At 44.7% G+C, this 22,816-nt stretch overlaps 1 protein-coding gene across 4 annotated transcripts in view; it reads right to left on the minus strand.

The window, feature by feature from the left end:
- TTYH3 (tweety family member 3) overlaps positions 1-22,816 on the minus strand; it is a 74,831-nt gene that overhangs the window by 21,222 nt on the left and 30,793 nt on the right. For all 4 annotated transcript variants that reach the window (XM_053957705.1, XM_053957704.1, XM_053957703.1 and 1 more), the window contains exons 2-7: positions 16,306-16,475; positions 8,908-9,019; positions 8,071-8,291; positions 7,173-7,268; positions 4,654-4,726; positions 4,231-4,306 (exon numbers count right to left, since the gene is read on the minus strand). In XM_053957705.1, coding sequence (XP_053813680.1) covers positions 4,231-4,306; positions 4,654-4,726; positions 7,173-7,268; positions 8,071-8,291; positions 8,908-9,019; positions 16,306-16,475 — 748 coding nt within the window. The remainder of the gene's footprint in view (positions 1-4,230; positions 4,307-4,653; positions 4,727-7,172; positions 7,269-8,070; positions 8,292-8,907; positions 9,020-16,305; positions 16,476-22,816) is intronic.

Raw genomic sequence — 22,816 nt, forward strand, 5'->3', positions numbered from 1 at the left:
AGGAGATTTGTTTCCCCAAGGCACCAGTCTGACAGCAGAGGTGCATAATATTTGCATATTTATTCTGCATAATATTTAATTTCTCTGATACATCCTATTCTTGTACTAGTGAAAGCAAAGAGCTTGTAACTGTCCCATTTGCCCTCCACTCAAAGCTTTCTGCTAATCAGGAGTCCAACAACACCAGGCAGGAAAACAGCTTCTCAATGCCAACACCAGCTCAGCAGGATTCTCAAGAGCAGTTCTTTGGGCAAACTCTTTCCTGCAGTGTACTCTGAGCTCAGGTAATAACTGTGCAGACACCACTGCCCCACCTGAGGCTTTGTCCTCATCTTACTTCTAGAGAGGAAACAGAGGTGCTGATGGTGTCAGTTCTTTGATTCAGCTCTGGACTTCTGAGATTGCATCAGTGGGAGGCCAATCAGGAGGCTGGGCACAACAAGAACCCTTCCTGCTCAGATCTGAGCAGCTCAGCCTCAGCATCCAGCCTGACCAGCTGGGCTGGATCGCAGCTAAAAGGCTCCATTATCCATCCCCTGAGGTTCACAGCTCCCTCAGATGAAGAGAGTGCCTGTTCACCATGCAGATTTCTGGGAAGAGAATCTGGAGAAAGCTCTTCCTGTTGTTTAGACAGATTGTGCCTTTTTATTTAATTTTATGCAACAAGTCATCTGATAATAACATAATATCAGTGAAAAAGAATGGGACTAGAAGATGGCCTCCTGCTTTGAAAATAAACATCTTGGCTGCACCAAGTCTTTTTACTAGCAGCAGGAGTTGATTATACAGGCACTGTTCAATTCCATTGGCTTTACCTCAGTTAATGAATACAGGGTGAGTTAGGCAGCATCTTCTGCAAAATTATTTAAGTATTTGCTTCTCCCAAAAGCCTGCATTAAAGTTCTTTGCCTCCCTTTTCGCCCCCCATCATTTTTTTAATGCAGCACATTTTATCTGCAAAACAAGAACTTCTCTAGCTAAAAACATGACAGTAATAATGGACTTAATAAGATTATTCTCAGCTCCATTAATTCCACTTAGGTTTGAAAACAGCAATTAATACATAAACAAAAATATTAACATACTAGTTGCCCAGTATTCAACTCAGTTATTTTTCTGTGAAAACTACAACCACCACCAGCAAAAACACATTGCAAATATTGATGACTCAGTCCCAGTCTGAATGTCAGAGCATAGAGAACCTTAGAATACATTGTATGTAACAGCAGCAACTAAAAGTAGTGATTAAAGAGAAAAACTGACTCAGCACTACCCAAGCTTCTTAGGATTACTAAGTTGGTTCTTATATCCTTAAAGTTAGATGGCAGCACCCAGCCCAGCATGCCAGACCCCAGCCCTGGCCAGAAGCAGGTACCTCAGCAAGACTCTCAGGCCAGCTTCAGCTGAAGTGATTCTCACAGCAAATGTGATTCCTACATCTGTGATAACTCCCCGTGGATTCTTCCTCCATGACCTCCACCCACACTCTCCTTTAGTGTGTCTGTACTGCTATTAAAGTTGGAGAACATCATCCAAAAAGCAGAGACAGCAACCCAGAGAGCACAAAGCACCAGAACCAGGGGCTTTCAAACAGCACCTCTTCCTCTGAGAGGACAGCATCGATGCTGCTCCAGCCTGTCCCTGTCTCCTGGAGCTCCTCACTGTCCTACATATGGCTCAGCTGATCACAAAGCAGCTGCTACAATCTGCAGCCAAGGGATACCAACACTTATTCCGGACTTTTAAAGAAGTTTTATTGGGATTAAAGTGTAATTACCACACTGTAGTAATCATGTCATCATTTTCCTTCCTGCTCAGATGCATGGGAAGATTCAGCATTGGGGACCAAGAGCTCTTTCCATAACTATGACAGAGCAGTGAAAACCCACAGGGGAAGACAGAAGATTCAATCATCTCCCAGGCACCTGCCTGGTGCAAAGGCTCAGAAGTTGGACAGATTTCCTTCTGGAGAAAAGAAAAGGTGCTCACCAATGCTCCTGGCAGCAGGAGCTGATGATGCCTTGTGAAGGCTGACCTAGAACAGGGACTGGACAGAGCTAAAGAATAAAGTAAGCATTTACTAGAAGGCCCCAATGGATCCACCTTGGGCAGCACCAGAGCCCAGCCAGGGCTACACCCAAGATGAACCAAAATGGTCACAAAACGCACGAGTGCTCACGGTGTCTCACTTTTATAAGTTCTGCTCCATTTGCATATTGGAGTTAATTGTCCAATTATAGCTTCAGATTATTAAATCCCATCCTTCTTGTTTTTCTATCTTCACTCCACATTGTTTATTCTCTTGGGCCTGAGATTTGGATCAGTTGTCCTTGGTCCCCAGCTGGAGAAGGAATTGTTTTGTCTCTCTACTCTGTGAAGAGAGCTCACCATCCCCTAATGTGAAGCCCAGAACTGCACACTGAAGCAGCACAGAATCTGAAAAATATAAAAGCTAAACCCTGAGGCATCACTGACACACTCAGCACCCATGAAGGGGCCACCCTTCCATCCCAAGCCTGTGGCAGCACCTGCTCTTCCTTCTCTTCACCGTTTCCCTCAGACCCCTTCACTGTTATTTATGGAGCTTTAACAACTGTTCCCTGGTGGTGCTGCAGGAGCAGAGCCTGTTTTCCCCCTGGGGAGCCAACTGTCCCTGCTGGGGAATGTGGGAGGAGGGATGGAATGCCAGCCCTGCACTGCCTGTGAGCCTCCAAATGAACATTGATCCTGATCAATGGAAATCCACAGGAGCCCAGCAGACAAGGACAGCTGAGATGGAGAAACAGCACAAAGGGGCCTTTCTTTGGTTTCCCAGGGTCAATCTAATTGTTACCAAACACACTCCAGAGCTAATCTGGGTTACCAAATTATCACAGCACACAGCTGGCAGTAGCATCACATATTTCCCCTTGGCCTCACTGACCCACTTGCCTCCTTGAAGAGCCAGGAAACCAGCTAGGCACCTGAAACCACATCCTTGTCACCTTCACAGCCAAAAGAGGATTTTCATCTTGTGCTAAACACTCATTTTCTTCCCTCACTACATTTCTTTGTTGCCAAGGGAGCTACCTGGCTCTATAATTTCCTTCTCACGAAATCAATAAATAAGGCAAGATCAACCTGTACATATTCTTTTATACTACATTCTTTCTCCAGACATTTATGTTTTTCACTGTTTCAAATCCCTGCATCCTCAGCCATAGCTACATACCTAATTTCCTACCAGCTGCACAGTGAGAGACAGTGTTTGGCTAAGCACAGACCTTCTGCACACACAGCAAAAGTTCTCTGGTTCCACCATATAAGAACCAGAAAAAACACAAGTCACTCCTTTTACAAATCAGTGTCACTGCCTGTTTGTGTTTTACCATATACAGAACTACATAAAGGAACTGCTGGAGGAGAGAAGGCAAGGGGAAAAAAGTTAACTCTGTAAACTAAGCAGCAAACTCAGTCCTAAAAATACTGTTCATTTTCAGCACTTATTGTATCTCTGCTGGCAGGCACCCAATCACCTTCTTGTTAAGCCATGGTTCTGAATGCCATCTTTGCCCCACTGAGGCTCAAATTGGAGGCACCTCTCACCTCACCAATCACTTCAGTCTAAATCAGGAGCAACAAGCCCAAAATACATCAATGGTTCAGCTGGAAGCCACTGAGGTGAAGGCACATGCTTCAAGTGGAACAGGATATACAAAGTGGTCAAAATACTGCATTTATAATGGAAAGGGAAATTCATACTTCTTTGTGGCTGTTCCTATTCACTTACCCTTCAAAGAGGCTACTATTTACAGCCACCATTAAGAGAAAAAAAATTATATATAAACTGTTGATAACAGATATAAAAATAGGTATGCTAGATTCAGGAATATAGACCCGAGAGCAAGTTTTAAAAATGACAACTCAAACTGCACACTGCTACTGCCACAGTTCTGTCACTTAGAGAGGAGAACAAGCTTCAAGTGTGCTACATTTAAAGCAAAATAATCCAATAATCTGGGGACTTCTGTTAGTCCATTTTATCAGTTATTTCCACCTAAGGGTCAAGGCAGGAGAAAGGTTCTGATGCATACATGTACACTTCTGACCAGAATGCTGTTTTTCCACAAATTTTGTTTCCCACTGAATGCCAGCTCCTCTGTTTCAAACACAGCCTAAAATTCTCAGTCCTTGCCATGCTCCTGTGTGACAGCTGGAGCTGCAGAACCCCGTGCCAGTGCCAGAACTCACCAGGACTGAGCACTGCATTCTCTTCAACCACTTTGGAGACGTAAGCATCAGGGTTGATACAGAAGTCACTGGAGCCCTGGACAGATGGGAAGACAAAAGGCAAAAGGAACATCAAAGCACACCAGCATCAAAGGGCAGTTGAGCCAGGTTAACATCAGGGAACCTTCTATTCTAGGGGTGTTTCAGATGCTGAGGTCTCTCCTCAGCATCCCCAGCAGCACTGCTTTACACAAGCACAGCAGTGCTGGACTCTGAGCTACCACACCATGGAGAAGGAGCAGCTCTGGACTTCTCCTAGGTGGAAATTGCTAGGACAGTTACTTAGATCAGGGTGTGCTGTAAAACAGGCACAGCACAACATTAATCTGGTGTCTGCTAAACCTGCAGCAAAGGGTGAATGGGATTTGGATGTGAGCCACTTACCACAGCGACAGCCAGCTCCAGGCCCAGGGATCCCCAGCTGACAATCAGGGCAAACACCCCAAGCAAGCACACCCTGTGGGAGGACAGACAGATGGCAGATGTAGCAGCACTGATTTCAAGCAGCTCCTTTCACAAGATGTATTATTTGGAGTCCAAACCCAAGAAGTTACCAACCCCTGACTGTATGTTCAGATAAACAATCCTGTTTTAGAGGTCATGGACAGCAGCAACCAGAGCAGTTCATATCCAGCTCTTGGTTACTGCATTACCTGCCCTAGAGCTGCAGCAGAAGGGAGAAGTGGGGAAGCAAAGGCACAAAGACACAGAGGTGGCTGTAGGGGAGGCACATTGGCAGGAGGTTAACTACAGTCCCATCACTTTCACTGTTCCCATTCTAGACTTCATTTTCCAGGTCCAAAAACTACCCAAACTAAAATATGCCATATTAAGAAAACCCCACAAAACCATGCTGATGCAAAACTGGAGAAATCTCTCCTGTGTCTACAATAAATGAGATTTTTGGGTGCAAGCAATACATGGCTGCAGATGGTGGGAGGGAACACAGCCCCTGCGAGGTCACATTGGCTCCAAGTTGGTGCACCTGAACAGCACCCAAGCATCCCACACAGCTCCAGGACAGAAAGTCACCTGCAGGCAAACAGCTTGGAAGTGCAGTTCAGGTGCCTAGCACTGCCATGGGAGTCCATCTCTGCAGATTTCAAGTTCTGTTCTGAGGCTGGACCTCATTACTGACAGAAATTGTGGGACGTGTCAGCTGTCAAGCAGACACAAGGCAGAGGGGTGGCAGAGCAGTGCTCTCAATGACATTTAGGAGCACACACTGATGGAAAAGGCTTTTGCACTTCCCAGCCAGCACATTAGCTCTTCACCCTTGCTGTCATTATGAGTGGTAGAGATATTTAGGATATAATGCTCCTCAACTCCCTCAGGTACAAGGCTGCAGACTAATAAGCAGTTTCATTTTATCTGTTTCTATCTTCAAAGTAAAGAGACACTGGCTTGCTCTCTTAGGGATGCTTTTTCCCCTCAAGCTTTGAAATATAAGTAGATCCCTTCCCACCCACACCCTGAACAATACAAAAACCTGTTCATAACCAAGACATTCTTTATTCATATCTAGTACAACCATCTCTTTGAGGAAGGGACATCTTTTTTCTGCTACATTTGTCTCACTAAATACTAGAGCTTTAAAAAAGTAAACCTATGGGTCTCCATTTAAAAAAAAAGCAAAACACCATATCCCTCAGTTTAGTAACTTATTTAAATTCCAAATAATCCCTGTTCTGTGGATGGATCTATGCCTTATCTTGCAGAAGTAAGGGAGTTTCACCAGACTGACATCTGCACTGCTCTCTGACATGAGACACTAAAGACTTTGTTATGCCTTTTCCAAATGGATGCAAAAATTATCAGCCATGGATCAGCAAGGTTCTGTGGGTTTATGACACAAGGACAACACAGCTTGGTGCTTCCAGCTGAGCATGTTAATCAATAAGACACATTTGTTGTTTTACTTTAAATGAAGATGACTGGGTCAGTAACTGATTGCTTGGCTAAAAGATCTAAAAGTGGCATTTCACCATCTTGCCTGGCTGTGATACACTTGTTTCTTTATGCCATGTGCTCCCTTTAGGGAATGCCTTAATATGAACTTCTGGCTAACGGGGAATGAGATTCTGATTTAAACCCTGGGTCTGCCATCTGTGCATACACTTGGACTTTTGTCTGTATAACCTGCCAGGTATGAAATCATCTGGTAAATAATAAATCTGGATACACATTCCAATTATTAATGGCACCACCACAAACCAGGGTAAACCCTTGGCCATGTCAGTTATCAAACTGTCACTGTGTTTATGATACCAGGATCTTTGCCAAATATGCCAAGCTGCAAGACAAGGAGAGGAAGAGTTTTTTCCTGTAATGGGGCATTTTCAGTGCTTTTGAGAAACACACATGCATTAACATTGCAGTACCATGGCAACAAGACTCCTCACAACTGTGCAAACCATGGCTTGTTCTCAGTTTAAAGTTTCCTCAGGTGTGACAGCCCCAGGTAACAAGAGCAGACAGTGACACAGAAGGCAATGCTGCAGGTTGTGCAATGCTTATCATCAATTAACAAATGCCTTCCCAACAGAGAATGTGCAGAGAATGAAGGTGAGATTTTTAAAGCCTGTAATTTTAAGGAAGGATGTTCACATTATTATCTCCCAGCAAATGGAGGCTTCCAAGGCCACCCAGTGGAAAGCAGACAGCCTGGATGAGATCCTCACCTTGGATTTTATAGCTCAAGAACCTTCCTGTGAACATCTCTTGTGTGAAGCCCTAACCATTTCCACAGAGCTACACTCTACAATGTCTCTCTCCTCAGAGGAAATGTAAGATGTTCAGTTTCAGTGTCCTTGATACCAGTTGACAACAGGCAGAGGTTCCCACTAGCAGGCACTTGCATTCACCTGACTTTCCTTATGCCCTGTCCCCAGATCAAGACTTACCCCATAAGAATGGCCCTGGAGTTTCTAATGAGCCCAAAGAGCACCAGCAAACATATCAGGACATTGAACAGGAGCAGGCCCAGGTATCCCAGCCACCTGCAGCAAACAAAAACACGGTCTGCAAAGGAAAACTGGTGTGTAAAAAGCACACATCGAGAAGCTGTTGTGACTTCTGGGGAAAACAGAGTGCTTCTCTTCCCCAGAACCACCTCCAAAGATTAATCTTCAGAGAGGTCTGGGTATTTGTGGGATTGGAAGTTGAGGCAGGTAAAAGCATTTACACAACACGCTCAGCACAAACAGTTGTTGAGAAATGAGACTGCTAGTGTTTTCCAGTGTGGTGTTATATGCACTGGTCATCAGCAGAGGAAGAAAAGGCATTGCAGCTTCTTGAACTTCCTAGATATTTGTTAGGAAATGCTTCAGTGATTTATTCCACATGTTTGGATAGAGATTTTATTTTGTGGAATACAATTGATGCGATATCTTATTTAATATGCTTAATAAAAAGGAATGTTAGGCTGTGGTACTAACTTACAGAGCTAGTGCAATTTTCTACTCTATTTAATGTATTCTTTATGCACTTATTAGGACAGAGCAGAAGCTATACCTGGGGCTGTTTTTTCCCCCCAGTGCTAGAACACAAACTACAGATTTTGTACATCGAGAATAAATTTCTCATCAGTTGGTAATAAAGATACTTAAGGAAAAAAAAGCTGTGCATTTTGATTTAAACTGAATGCAGTCCTGCTGTAAGAAACAAATCAGCTCTGTGGGCCAAGAGCACCTGCAGCAATAAACAGAGCCTTTGGCTCAGCCACCCAGAACATGCACATAATTTTTTGCAAAACAGGCCAAGGCAGATGTTACAACCACTACACTACAGCATGCTACACACCTGTACCAGTCATAGAGGTCAATCTGAATTGCCAGCTCCTCCAGAGACAGCTCGTCATTCTTCCAGAAGGGGATCTCAGTTGTTTGCCTGACCAGATCATCCAAGAGACTTTGCAGTTTCTGGACAATTTGCAGGTAGTCTGTCTGCTTCCTGAACATCTCCTCCAGGACGAGCAAGTTTGGTTCCACTGTTTGGTTCAGGGACACTGCAGTGTCCAGTACCTACAGTATGGGAAAGAAAAAGGGGGATAAACAAATTTGAAAAAAAATAATTAAAGCACAGGAAAGCTAAGAAAGTAAAAGGGAATTCATTCTCCCTAGCAAGTCACGGACAGCTTCCAGATTACAAGTCCTCTGTCTTAAGAGGCTCAGACTGCTTACCCCTCAAAAGCAACTTAAAAGCATCTATAAGGGAGATTGTTTGCAATGATGGCACCTCAGCTGAGCCTTAACACATGCACACATTTTGCAGAGTTGCAAACATCAGGGTTGCACTATGACACCATGAAATTAGAGATAGCACAGGAACAACCAATGGTACTCAAATGCTACATTTTACTCAGATTTGTCTGCTTTGGCCTGCCTCCTGTTCCGGGTGTGGAAGAAAGAGTTGATCACAAGCTGTTTTTAAACCTAGCAAACAGAAGACTTCACTTAACAAGCTGCGTTCGCTTTGTTATTTTTAGACGAGCGGAAGAAATCACCCCGCCACTAATGGAAATTTTAGCACATCTCCGAGCCCAGATAGGAAGAGAAAACAGGAAGAGACTCAGGCACAGGAGGAGAGGTGCTGAGTGAGGCTGCTCGTTGCCACAGGCCCTGTTTTTGGGGTGCTCACCCGGTCCTGGACGCCGGCCACGGTGCGGTTGGCGTGGCGCAGCGAGTACGTCAGCCGGTGGATGCCGTCACTGGTCTCCCCATTCCCGTAGAAGCCCACAGCAATTCCAGCACTGTGGAGGAAGAAAAGCAACAAAGGGCAAGAGGTGAAGCTAAAAGGCAAGTGGGTAACACAGGGCTGGTGGCTGCAGAGCACTGGGGAGTCACACCAGCACTTTCCACAAAAAGGGAAGGCGCTCCCGCCCGAAGAGGGCTGGGGTCGTGCTGCTGCTCAGTTTGCACCTGTGAACATTCACAGCCAGCAGCTCTCCATACAGCACCCACAGGGCCAAGAGCAGAACACAACAAGCATATTTCATTTATGGTGAAATAATGAAAATCTGTTAGAGAACTGTTTGGGAGCTCAGACCCAGAAATCCAGCCAGTGGCTCCTGTGAGAGCTGCCATTGCTGTGCTAGATGCTTTCTCTGGACATGAAATTTTGTTACATTTTTTTAAAGCAGGACACAAAGAGCTTGCTTTGACTGTTTGCCCATGGTGGTGGTTCCTCCAGATACATTTTCCATGCCCTCTTTTCCACCCTGTGAAATATCTATGAACATTATCTTGATTTATCTTCCCATTAGAAACATTTGTGTCACACTGATTTAGAGTACTGGGAAGGGAGGCATAATAACTTACTGGGACAAAAGGCTTATTTATTTTTAAAGCAAGCAAATTTCAAGCTTGCAGACACAATTCAACTCCAGCTGCTTAGCAAATTACCACCTATCAGCTGATTTCTATAATTGTCCACACATATCAGTCTGGCCCAATTATGAAGTAAACTATATCAGCTTAAGCCTCACTTAAAGGAGGAAGATCCTGTAAATGAGTTGCAACCAGAGGATTATCTCATGCAAGTCAGCAATACCTCTTCTATGAAAAGATCACTGCAGGAACTCACAGTTCCTCTGCCCAAGCCCATATTTCCTAATAATAGATGAGGAAAGAACTTGTGAAGGGATCACACAACTAAACTCATGGCAAACAAACCTTACCAAGACACAGTTTTTCTGTTCCCATGTTAAATTTAGCTTGAGAGCATCCAGGATCTTTTCTAGGAGGGTTCTCAAGACACCAAGGTTGTGTTTGTGGCAGTGCAAAGGAAGGAGGTGGCGATGATCCTGTTGTAAATCTAAACTTATTCTGGCTGAAACATTTAGTTCCTTCACAACACCTTTGTGTACTGTTCCTGCTCTTGCTCCTCTCCTGCAGGAAGACACATCCATTCCTCCTTTCCTGGGCTCTGCTTCAAAAGAGTGAGCAGAACAATGCAGTTCACCTGGTCACATTTCTCCTCGTACGTGACAAGAAATAGAAGCAAAGATCATGATCTGGAAGCAGATCCACTAGGAAAATCTGTGTCAGGCTCATGCTTTTTCCAGCAATTGAATCTCCATAAATTATAGAGAGCTTGGACCATAAAAACCTCAGCTGAGGAGTCTTCTAGGGACAAGAGGCAGCCTTCTCTTCAGAAAGAGAGGCAGCAGCTATGTAACTAAACATTTAGCATTAATAAAAGAAATGGGCCTCTTTCTTCAGGAACGCCATTCCTCAAACATTTTCCTAATGCAAATTATGCTGATAACTAAAGAGAGAAAAGCCCTCTGCATTCCTCTGGTTGCAGCTATTATCAGAGCTTGATAACACATGCCTTGGGTGCACGGGGGTGGAAGGGATAAAAAAGACACACCCCCCACCCCAAAGCACAGAGATTACAGATGCAGAGCTATGCCCAGGACGAGGCAACTCAGCACCCCATCACAGAAATTACAAAACCACGGCTTGAATTTCTCCTTGTCTTATCAGAGCAAAGAAATTCACACAGACCCTTTCAGCCTCCTGAGCCACAGAAAACTTAGCAGTTGTTTCTACCATAGGCACCAAATAAATTCCAGAACATTCCGGACATTGAATAGGCAGATCTGACCCCTTTAATTAGCGAGCAATTTCTATTCAGCCTGTTTACAGCTACTAGAAGCCTATTCTTTCACCAAAGACTTGGTAAGTGCCCAAAATCTGCTGCTTGGCTCTCAGTATTCCCAGCACAGTAGCACAGTTTTGGTGGGAAAGGCTCAGAAACAGCACTCTGAAATAGCAGCAAACACCTTATCCTTGGGGATGCTGCCAGTTTACTCACAGGTACCAGCTATGAAGTGCTGGCAATACAAACAAGTGACTTTAAACTCGTTGCCCTGTTGGAGGCAGATCTACCCTGGCAGTTTTCCAGGCTTCCCATCCTGCCCAGTAAAAACCACAGCTCCCACTGCCCTGGCCCTCCAGGCACAGCCACTACTCCTGAAAGAAAACCCTACAGCACAGCAACTGGGATAAAAGCCATTTAATCCAAGCAATAAACTCCTCTAGACATGAGACTGACACATTCACTGCAAATTACACATAAAGTGTTAATTATTCCATTCCTGCCCTGCAAAAGCCAGCTCTGCATTCCCACCCTGAGCTAGCGAGGACCACTTACACAGCCAGTCCTTCCCCTAGGAGCAAGCCATGCAGTTTGGTGGCTTTTTCCCTTCCTATCAGGGTAGAGAGGGGTGGAACCCATCCCACAAGCCCGGGCTGGGGGCAGCTGTGCCCGAGGAGGGGGCAGAGCTGAAGGGCAGCCAGGGGGGAACTGCTGCTGCTGAGCTTTGTTTGCATTTGGCTTCATCTAAATCCAATAGTTGTTTCAAATCCCTGCCCACACACACTGATATGAGTTGCTATTGTTTAAAGCAGATTTAAGGATTTACACTAGTTTTTAACTACCTTTTATATGATTAAAGGGAAACAGAGGGGCTCCTTCTATTTAAGAGCATTCTTTTAAAATAAAAATAGATCAACTCATCTTAACCCAGCAGCATAAGTCCTTGAGGTCATGATAAATCACAAGGCTTCTTGCACAAACCCCAGAAGGCACAGTAGCCAAGATACAGCAGATCCATCTCCCAGCACAGGATGGCAAAATCATCACCAATGGGTGTATTTCTGTCACACAGCCTGGATACAAGGACAGCATTCCTGAATGACACAGCTCTTTTCCACCCTAGCACCCCCTGAACAATACCCCAACACATTTTCAATGCTTCTATAGGAAAGTCATGTCTATTTCTGCCAGTCTTGCTTCTGTTGCACTCCCCTTGGAGTGCACACACCCCTCTCTCCTCTCAGATCCATACTGTCCCATCCCGAATTCCTCCTCCCAAACCTTTGTCAGTCTCCTGTCACTTTCACTACTACCACTTCTCCTCTACTTTCCCTCTCACTCATATTTTTGAATAAAATCTTTTTAAAAATCAATCAATCACAGTCTTACAGACCATCTAAAAAGATGCTCCTGCTATTCAACACTGCACTTAAAAAGCCACTTGGCTACTCGGTAGTTTTGGTAAGTTTTAAGAAACCCACTTATTTAAGTCAAGAAAACATTGCACTTTGAGCTTAAAACTATCACCACCAGTGCACAGACACTGGGGACACAGAACTCCAGAAGCTCCTCAAAGAGTTGTACAAGTGAGATGGAAGTGGTGCACGCCAGGATTTTTCTTTTCCTACAGATACAGTAGCAGTGTGATCTAATCTCCTGCAGGTTGTACACACACTTCAGTATCACTTTTCAGCAAGAATCAAGACATTCAAGTCTGGAGAGCAGCTTTCCTATTGTTTGTGTGCAAGAATCACGTGCACTTTGGACACCTAGGTAAAGAACCAGAAAAAAAAAAGAAAGTGTAATTTTGAATTTGCTTGCAACATGACCTGCAAAAAACAAACAAAAAAATGTTTTCTGCATTTACATGTGGTGAACATCAGAGCATTAGTCTGACACAGAGAGGATCTGGGTGCTTTCTAGTGATGAGATCCTCCTGCTGTAATACCCACACACACACTGTGACCCTCTGGGCACCCAGACACCAGTCTGGAAAGATGAGCACTAGCCATTCACATCACATCCTTAGAATGGAATAATCTAACTACACCAAGTCATCTTTAATTACAGGAACTTCATAAGAAGAACCCTTTTTAGACTTCAGGTTCTCAGGAGGAATGTTAATTTGTCTGCCTAATTACCACCTTGCACTTTCACACCAGGGGAAAGTGCTATTACTGGCACTTGATAAAAGATGTTTTTTAGCATTTATTTGCACCCATTTCTTTCTGATGCCCTCTCCACAAAGCTTTCTCCCCACTTTTGGAGCTGATGTCCCTTCTGGGAGAATTAGGGTCACCTAACCAGTGGGTGAGATGGTTTATAGGACAACTCCCCATACACAGAAACCAATCAAAATTGGCAAGGACTGGAACTGAAGCATTAATGGAAAAATCTAGGCTAAGCATTCCTGCAGCTTTGTGTCTGGAGCAACTGGGAAGACTCATTAGAGACATTTTGTTGGAGAGCTCCTGTTAACCAGCTCTGCCTCTGCTGGCTCAGCATTCTCTCTGTTGTGGACCATTAGGAAACAGCCAAGCACAGAGCAGCACTCACTGCACAAAGAGCCCCCTGGGACTGAGGGAACCTAGAAAATACGTTCTAGGCACAGCTGGACTTCACCAGAGTTGAGCAGTTCTCAGCTAGGAAGACAACAGTCCCCTTCCAAGTACTCAGACAGACCAAACCTGCTGCTGGTTGGAACCTCTCGTTGTTCCAGCACCCAAAGAGAGTCACAGAACTGCCTCCCAGGTCAGGCTGCTGTCAGGCAGAGGGTCAGAACAGCCTCATACCCCATCAGGACAGCTGGTCTGGCTCTTCTGGATGTGTGACACACAGCTGGGACAGGGCAGGATCTGTGCACTGGGGTAATCTTTAATCAGTGCTAGCAGGAAGTCCCAGGTGGATACCAACAGCTGGAGCCTGCTTGTTGGGAGCTGTATCTGCATTCCCAGGCACAGACTGAGCACAGAGTGCCAACAGACACTGCTTTGAGGGCACTGTGGCATCCAGCTGCTGCAGAGAGGCAGAAAACCAACCTTAGCCCTGCAGGAGAGCAGCAGCACTTGGACAGCACCTTCCTCACCATGGTGGAACCAACCTGCTCGTGCTCAAGCACGCTGATTTCAGAGAGGAAATTAAGCAACTCATTTCAAATGTCAGGAAAAATTATCATCCAATATCACTGTAGGTTCAGATAGAACCTTATGTTATGAACCTTGGTTTTATGGTTCTGCATTTAATACTTGCAGAAACAAATTGTACACCAAGGATGAGAACAAGTGGTTTAGATTTTGAGGAAGCCTGAGCAGTTTTCCAGCTTGTGGATTTGACAGTCACATCAAGTTTACCAGAATTTATATGCTGCCTTTCCAATGTTAAATTCTCTCACACATGCTCTGGAGAAGTGTAGAATACCTCCTTCTCACCCTTTCCACAACCAAAAACAAACACAACTACCACAGGGCAGCAGCTGCCTGGGTCACATTTGCTGCATAACAATAGCTAACAAGGGCCTGTAGCAGCAGCACAACCATAAATAGCATCAGCCAGAGCTTCTCTAAGAAAGGGTTAGGACCACAGCTCTCTCAGTGGATTGGAATGAATGCAGCTGAAGCTCTCAAGATCACTAAAATAAAGGTGAATAAGGCTGAGATTTCTTCTTTACAAGTTGTTCTGTGGTTTGCCTTCCCACCCCAGGCACCTACTGGCAATCAGCAAAGCATGAAGAGCTCCTCACAGGCACAGCCATCCTGGCTGGTACACGAGGTCTCCTCCTCAGCCCTCAGCCCCTGCTTCTGCAGGCAAATCCACCCCCAGCTGCTAAACTCACCACAGAACGTCTGCTCTGCACTGCTTGTTCCAACACTCCAAGGCTTTGCTGTTCTCTTAAGGAGTGCCTCGAAAGAGCAAAGGCACAAATGCATCAGCAGCAGTTTGGCTCCTGAGCAGCTGAGCCTGGCCTTCAAGGAACACCTCCCCTGCAGAGGGATCACACAGCACACCCAGCACCTCTCAGCAGGCTGGTGCCAAAAGTGAACCACGAGGCACTGCCAAATACAATCATCTCATTGCTCTCTCCTCTCTGACTAGGGGACTGCTCCCAGACCTGCCACACCCACAGAGGGGCAGCTGAGAGCACCTGGAGTCTTGGGCAAGAATAGATGATGCTTGGAATTGGAAAGAAAAGCAAATTGGAAAGTGCTTGATACAGGGCACACATCCAGAGGACTCATTCTGCCCAAGCCAAAACAAGATCAGAGGCTCCTTCCTTCCATATCTGCAAACATGTCCCTGCTTCCAGCTGCCCCATCATTCACTTTCTAGGAAATGATCTTCTTTTAAATTCTCCTGCACCCATTCTCCACTAGTTACTGGGTTTTTTCCTTGGTTTTCAGCAATCCTTCTTTTCACCTCACTTCCAACAGTTTCTATTGCTCAGTCATAACACGAAACACTGCTGACCCTGGCACCATTACGAGCAGCCCTTGGAGATAGCAAGTTTGTGCAGATAACAAAATGCAGCAGTGTCTTATTCAGGCTACAGAATCTGAACATTCCCTCCAGTCAAACACCAATCCTTCCAAACCCAAAAGAATAATCTGTGACTCCTCCTTCCTAATCTACTCTCCCACACATAGTGATTCTTTCTGGACACCAGGTTCTGAGAAATCTGCGTTTAGACCTGATAAATATTTCAGCTGTATCCATCCTGTTTAAGTGATAAGCTCCCAAGGACGGAGGGTCCTTGATTTATCACTTGAAATGTATCAAAGAGCAGGACATTAACTATTCCTTTTCACATTGCTCAAACCACCAGGCAGCTCTGCAAGCGGAAAGGAAGTATTTTACAGACATTTAAAACCATACATACATCAAATGAAAGAAAGAGGGATTATTGCCAATATTCACCAAGTAGAGGCAGAGCATTTTGGTGCCTTGTGAAGGCTGACCTAGAACAGAGGCTAGATGGAGTTAAAGAATAAAGTAAGGATTTATTAAAAGGCCCCAATGGATCCACCTTGGGCAGCACAAGAGCCCAGCCAGGGCTACACCCAAGATGAACCAAAATGGTCACAAAATGCAAGGCCACTCATGGGGTCTCTCTTTTATAAGTTCTGCTCCATTTGCATATTGGAATTAATTACAACTTTAGGTTATGAAGTCCCATCCTTCTTGTTTTTCTCTCTTCAGCCCACGTTGTTTGTGCTCTTGGGCCTGAGATTTGGATCAGTTGTCCTTGGTCCCCAGCTAGAGAAGGAATGGTTTTGTCTCTCTACTCTGTGAAGAAAAGCTCACCATCCCCTAATGTGAAGCCCAGAACTGCACACTGAAGCAGCACAGAATGTGAAAAACAAAAAAGCTAAACCCTGAGGCATCATCTGAAGAGTGAGGCTGTGGGACAGGACACACCAAAGGAGGGGAGGGCCGTACCTGCACACGAGGGTGGCGATGATGACACACCAGGCCGTGCAGCAGCAGTCAGCATTGAGGTGCTCCTCGCTCTTGCGGTGGCGGCAGCACAGCCAGAAGGAGTAGAACAGGAGGAAGAGCAGGTCCAGGGCCAGGCAGGAGAGAGCGATGCCACCCAAGAGCAGCAGAGCCTGCAGGAACAGACACGGGGTCACACCTGGCCATGGCAGGGCAGGCCAGCCAGGGACTTACCTACCAAGGCATACCTTGCCAACAAGTCATTCTGCGTGCTTGGCACATTTTTTAATTATAAAGAGGTGATTTTTTTGTCTCGCTTGCTCCCCTCTCTCCATCCCACTCAACGAATCCACGCTCTGTACCTCAGCAGTAAATAGCTGAGCCATTTTGCCTGTCCCAGTCTGCAAAAGCCTAAGTTAATCAGAGGGTTTCCTCTTTACTACTGATCACAGGTCAGCAGATTTAGAGAACAAAAATAATAATAAAAAAATAGTTCAGCCAGCTGCCTCTATCTGTACAGTTTTTTAATCTTCATGAATAAATATGCAGGCTTATTCATTAGAAATCCAAGTGCATGAGTGGGTTTGAAAGGGGGTGGAATTTATTATACATGCAAGAGATTAATTTTTTAAAAAAAACCAATCTCCACGCAATGCTTCTGTTCAAGGTAGACCTAGAATAAATGCTAAACCCCTCCATATACCATCCACATATATAGGTACAACAAACATGGATGCTACAGACACATTTGAAGAAGTCACAAATTGAGTTAGTGCGAATTCTACCTATTTCTAGTCATGTTCCTGGGAGGAAAGGGAAGTTGTAAGTGTTTAGCTCCCTTCCAATTTATTTTTATTTGAAAAATCCTGCCTAGAATCCAAAAATGCAAACCAATTTTGTCAAATAAAATTTAAAAAAAAAATCAATTCCAACACCATATCTAGCCACATTTTCCCACCTGCATGAATCAAGCAAAAAGATGCAATTTTATCCATAAGGTGTTTTTGATAAATCCTTGTTAGTGGTGACAAATGCCAACTTACTAGAAATTATTTAAATATCTGGAAAGAGTCCAAGTCACATGCTGCTGCCCTAAAATTGGGAATTCAGACATAGATCTGTATCAGCTAACCTAGAACAAAGGCTTGGGTTTTCAAACCAGTATCTCTTTTCCTCCCCATGCAGAAATTCCTTAAAGAACATTTATATGCTTCGTCCTGATTGAAACAATAACTTCCTTCTGATCAAAAGGAATACAACAAAGAATGCTGAGATTAAAGTAAAGAACTTTCACAACTGGTGACTGTTTCTAACAGGGTCTGCTAGGAACTTGCTCTTTGTAGGCTTTTCTTTCCCCTGCTCTGCTCCACAGGTACTCCCTGCTGAGTGATTATCCTGGCAAACAAGCCACACAAGGTCCTTCCCAGCCAAGAAACGTCAGCCACACACAGGGAGGTGCACCCCAGCTAAACCCAAGTGCTGCACCACAGGTACCCCAGGCAGCCCCTCGCTCTTGGCTTTCCCAGCTTTCCAAACCCTCCCAAACCCATCGAGCGCCCTGGCATGGGGGGAGCTCACAGGTGCTGCTTTCCCAAACTAAGGAGCACAAACTCCATTGTGCAGAGCGAACTCTGGGATCTCTCCCAGCCAGGAGTGGGGGTGGAAGGGAAAAAGCCCAATCCCCCTTTCCCATGCTTTCTCCAGATGGTGTGAGCTCTGCTGGAGCTCCTGAGCAGAAAGGGGCCTCCGAGAGGGAAGCTGTGCTCGGAGCCCCGCGTTCCCCCACTTCTGAAGCCTTGCCACAAACGAGCACTCCATACTAATTTGGCATACCAAAGCTCCTCAGGGGTATTCTTGATTTTTTAAACATGTCAGGCTGCTGTAAGGCAAAGCTTTCCTGCCCCGCTCGCCTGCACTTCTTTCTTCACACCCTCAACCCTCCTGCACATGCTAAAAGGCATTACTGCTGGGAAGACAAATTCAGATGAAAACATCCTCCCAACAACCCTTTTATCAGCAAAAAATCCACACTGCAGCTCCAGATGTAGGGGAACCGCCCCCATTGAAAGGAAATACTTAAAAAAAAAAAGAAAAAAAAAAAAAAAAAATGGATATTAGACTGCCAACTAGCAAGCAACCTGAAGTCCTTGCTTTGAAGGGACACTTAATACATGCTTTAAATTTGCATCTGGCCAAAAGGACTTGGCTGGCCGCTATACCACAATCTGCATTTCATTTTCCAGAGAATATTTGTTTTCCATTAATGGATATGTGCCATGACAAGTGAAATCATCCAGCAGAGCAGTTATTAATCTTTCTGACTGATGAGTCAGTTTAGGACCCAGGAACTGGCAGGCAGTGAAAGCCTGGTCACAACCAAAGATATTCTTCTGCCTGCTTGTCAGGATTAAATGACAGTGTTTAAAAAAGGGGGGCTGAGGCTGGATAAACCCTTAGACACTCTATCCTGCACCAGTAAATCTGGGACTCGGTTATCCAAGGCCACATTATCCCAAGTAAATGTAAAATTATGCACTGGGCCTTTTGCCACAAAAGAGCATCAATTTGTCTTCGAACATTTGCTGAGCTATCAGAACCTTTATAGCAAATGATGCATGAACTGCCCTTACAGGAAAATGGAGACAACTTGGAGGAACAGCATTTTACCACTGCACTGACACTAATGGCAGAAGTGGAGACAGAGCAGTCCCTGAAAATGAGAGTAAATCTAAGTGGTATCCCCAGACTGGCAGGAGACGAAGCTACAGTGTCAGGAAGCACTTGCAAAATAAAAGCTGCACACAGGGAAGCAACCACAGGGGCATTGCTAGCTTGGAGAGGCACCATGGAACCTGAAAGTGTTGTGCAGGGATGGTGCTGCAATGTTAACAGCCTTCCCAGCTCCAGCATGGTTGCCAGGATTTGTGGTACTTACCACCTGCATGGGAGTATGAAGCCAAAAAAATGGGCAGAAAACATCTAGAGCCTCATGCAGAGAAAGGGGAAACACAAAGCTCAGCAATAACATGCTCCACAAAGCTACCCAGGGGCTGGTCAGCTCTCCATGGGGTGTGGTGTTGGGATCATTCCTAAGGACTTACATGCAGATCAGCCTTTAGTTTGATCGATCCCTGCTCTCCAAGACCCTGCCCTATGCTACTGGGGAACAAATAAACCAACATACAGCCTTGTCTGCTGGATGAAAATCCCCCATATGAAACAGCCACTTTCAGTTTGCAAATTCCAAAGGGTGACCCACACTGTTGGTTATCTGAATATATCTATGGACTGTGGTGCTGCAAGGCTAATTTTAGCTGCTGAAACTGCACTTAAGAGAGGTATATTTCATCCCATCCAATAGATGAAGTCACAAAGAAAAGAGAGCTACATAAGAGACAAGAACATCTACATAAAAACACAAGGAAAGGGACACACAAGATGTATTTATTTCCTAATAAAGGGGGAAACCCACAAGGCACCACAGTGCAGGAGGCAAACAATGAACTGCATTCACGTTAAATGTCAGGGTTTACCACTGCATTAGATGTTGTTTGCTCATCACCTGACTTTACAGAAAAGTGCTGCTTAGTGACTCTTCTCTCCATGACCATGTCCCCTCCACCAGGAAGATTATTTGGCACAAAATGTCCTGGCATCAGAATAGATTTAAGAAGTTATTTCTGAATACAGAAGGGCTCACAACAATCCAGGTGTTTATCAGGTAGAAGTTTTACCAATCTCAATTTATCCAACTTCCAATTACCACATTCTTTAAACCTTAATTGCAGTGACAGCAGCACGGAATAGTAAGAAGCTCTTCACATGGAATGCACGATTGCTACTTTACTGCTAGTTGGAAAGTCTAGCAAAATTCCTTAAGAAACTTGAGAGGAAACCTGAAGCCTTCATGTGGTTCCTGAGAAACACTGCCGTTTCATTTTTAATTTTCCATCAATGATTTTAAAGGGATTTTATCTTAAAACTTTGTAATTTCAGCCCACAGAAAAGAACTGTTGAGCACATCGAGAACACAGCTGTCCTAATCACTGCCAGATTGAGAATGGTTTACCTTAAAGTTAGCTTTTGCCAAAAGAAAGCTTTCCATTGGATCTGCAGTGAGTATTCTTTCTGTATTTCCATGCAGTGACTTGAGATAGTGATAATAAAACAGAGAGAAGAGGTTAAAGGAGTGTGGGAAGAGAAAAACGTTCACCCAGAAGAACAAATGAAGCAACCTGGGCTGCTGCCAAAGGAGCACTCATCTCTATTTATTCCATGAAGGACGGAAGTCATCTTAGCAAGAAAAGAAACTGCTGTGGGATAGTGTCATGCCTACACTACTTCCTACACTGCTTTTTTTTTTCCTTCCAGACTTCAGGACATCTCCCTAAAAAGCTTATGTACTCAGATGATAAGCAGTTACATTCTACCAAGCTAACCATTTTTAAATTTTTTTTCATGCTGGCAACGTGAGGAACACTCTGACCTCCCCATCAACTTGTTCTGCACACGCTGTGTGTTCAGAGACTTGATTTTCAGTACTTAAAAAAAGGCTGTGCGAGGTGTTTGTTGAAATACTTGAGTGCCTCGGGATGTCACTCACCCCACAGCCCCTCCAGAGGGGCAGGGACCACAGCCAGCCAGGGGTGGCCAGTGGAAGGTGGGGGAGGATGTGGAAAGCACTGCTGATGTCAGCACTAAAGCATCCCTATCTCCTCACAGGGACAGGCCTTCCCAGGCCAATCACTGTGCTCAGCACTGTGCAGGAGCAAAGCTGGCCAGGAAATGTGCTGTGGAAGGGGCTTTTCCCACGGTACTGAGATGAATTCTCTTCCATGAGGGATCCCCCTGCAACAGGGAAGAGCACCATGGAAACAGAACAGGTTCCACTGTCTCATCCCCTTCTACAGACATCTCCCAGAGAAAGCACACTGGTGAGGGTGTGCAGATTACAGATGTATTTAGGGCAAGTCCACATTGGAGCAAGCAATATAGGCCAACACTTTGCCTTTAGTTTTTTTTGGCTATTGGCTTTCCTTTCCAGAAAGCAGGAAATGCCAAGGATTGTGTCATGCTTTTTTTCTGTTTTTTTTTTTTTAAACACCTTAAGACAATTGGAAGACACATTGGAATAAAAACAGATCTGCAGCTGAAACCTGTCTTAGCACGACTCCATCGCTCAACTCCATTTACCAAGTTGGTTAAATGAGCAGGCCAGTTTCCCCAACACTGCAAAGCTCTCTACACAGACATGGGCATTATATAGTTAATTGGTATTAGAGCTGTGAACTAAAGCCTTTTTAATTACAAATGAGTGTTCACACGGGTTTTAATGTAGTTTAACCAGAATGGCCTTAATTCAGTGTCGTTTAGTTCACTTTAGTGCATTTAAAGTGCTTTAACTAATCTGTTTTGAATTTATTCCTCCAGTTAATTCAGATTAATTTCTCAAGTGTAAGCAACAACTAGGAACAAGGCTAGGTTGATTAAAGATTCATCATCATTTCCTCCACACTAATATTGTGACCCCTTATTCCATAATTAAAGACTTTCAACTCTGCCTTTATATTTGGTCCAATTTGCAGAAGCCAGCAGCGCAGAGGCCAAAAGACACAGCTTGCTGCTCCTTGGCTTTCTGCAGCAAGCAGCTCAACAGAATCACTGCTAGGGTTTGGAGAGCTGTGGTTGAATAACACAAAGCTCAGGTATGTCTGCACACCTCAGCTGCCACAGGTTACACGGGAGCAGGTGCTAGAATTCATCAGAGCAGCTCACACCACACACCAAAGAGATGGAAAGCACAGAACAGGAAGGATTTGCTTAACAATTGGGTTGGATATTTTTTCATGCCCATGAATGCAGATCTAAGCTGTGCTAATCAGCAGTAAACACTGGAGTCCTGTTGGGTTGAAGTCAAATAACAATGCATTCATTCCCTAAGCTGTTACCAACTCAGCAATCTCCATCTTACACAGCAAGGAAATGTTCCCAGAGGTAAGAGGGTCCTCTAAATTGGATGTTCTTATCCCTAGTTTCTCCATAGTGCTGGCTGAAAGCCTCTGTGCACTACAGTGATGAAAAGAATGAGACACTCTCACCAAACTCAGTTTCCACTGACAGGTCCCCACAGACTAAATCTTTATTAAATGAGGCTTAGCTCAGAACTGGCAGCTTGTCAAATGAGCATTCTCGCTGAAAAGGCGGATTTCCTTTCTGGGGATTCTGCAAATTCCCTTGCAGGACTCTAAAAAACCACACCACCACGGATGCATCAGTGCTCCTGCAGGTCTTTGCCCCAAATCCCAGGCCAGCAAAACGTGTAAGGAATCCTCATGGGAACAGGCCTTCAGCTTTAGAAGTTTATTTCTTCCTAGTATTCCCAGCTGGACATAGCTACAGCCATTAGTTAGTTTTGTTAAAAGGCAAGAATCAGATAATCCTTTGGGATATTGAGGTGAAGGGCACCAAAAGGGTAGCTGGAGGAATTTGGCAGGTATCCTGCACCACTCACATC

This window comes from Vidua chalybeata, chromosome 16 (assembly GCF_026979565.1).
Source record: "Vidua chalybeata isolate OUT-0048 chromosome 16, bVidCha1 merged haplotype, whole genome shotgun sequence".
Taxonomy (NCBI): Eukaryota; Metazoa; Chordata; class Aves; order Passeriformes; family Viduidae; genus Vidua; species Vidua chalybeata.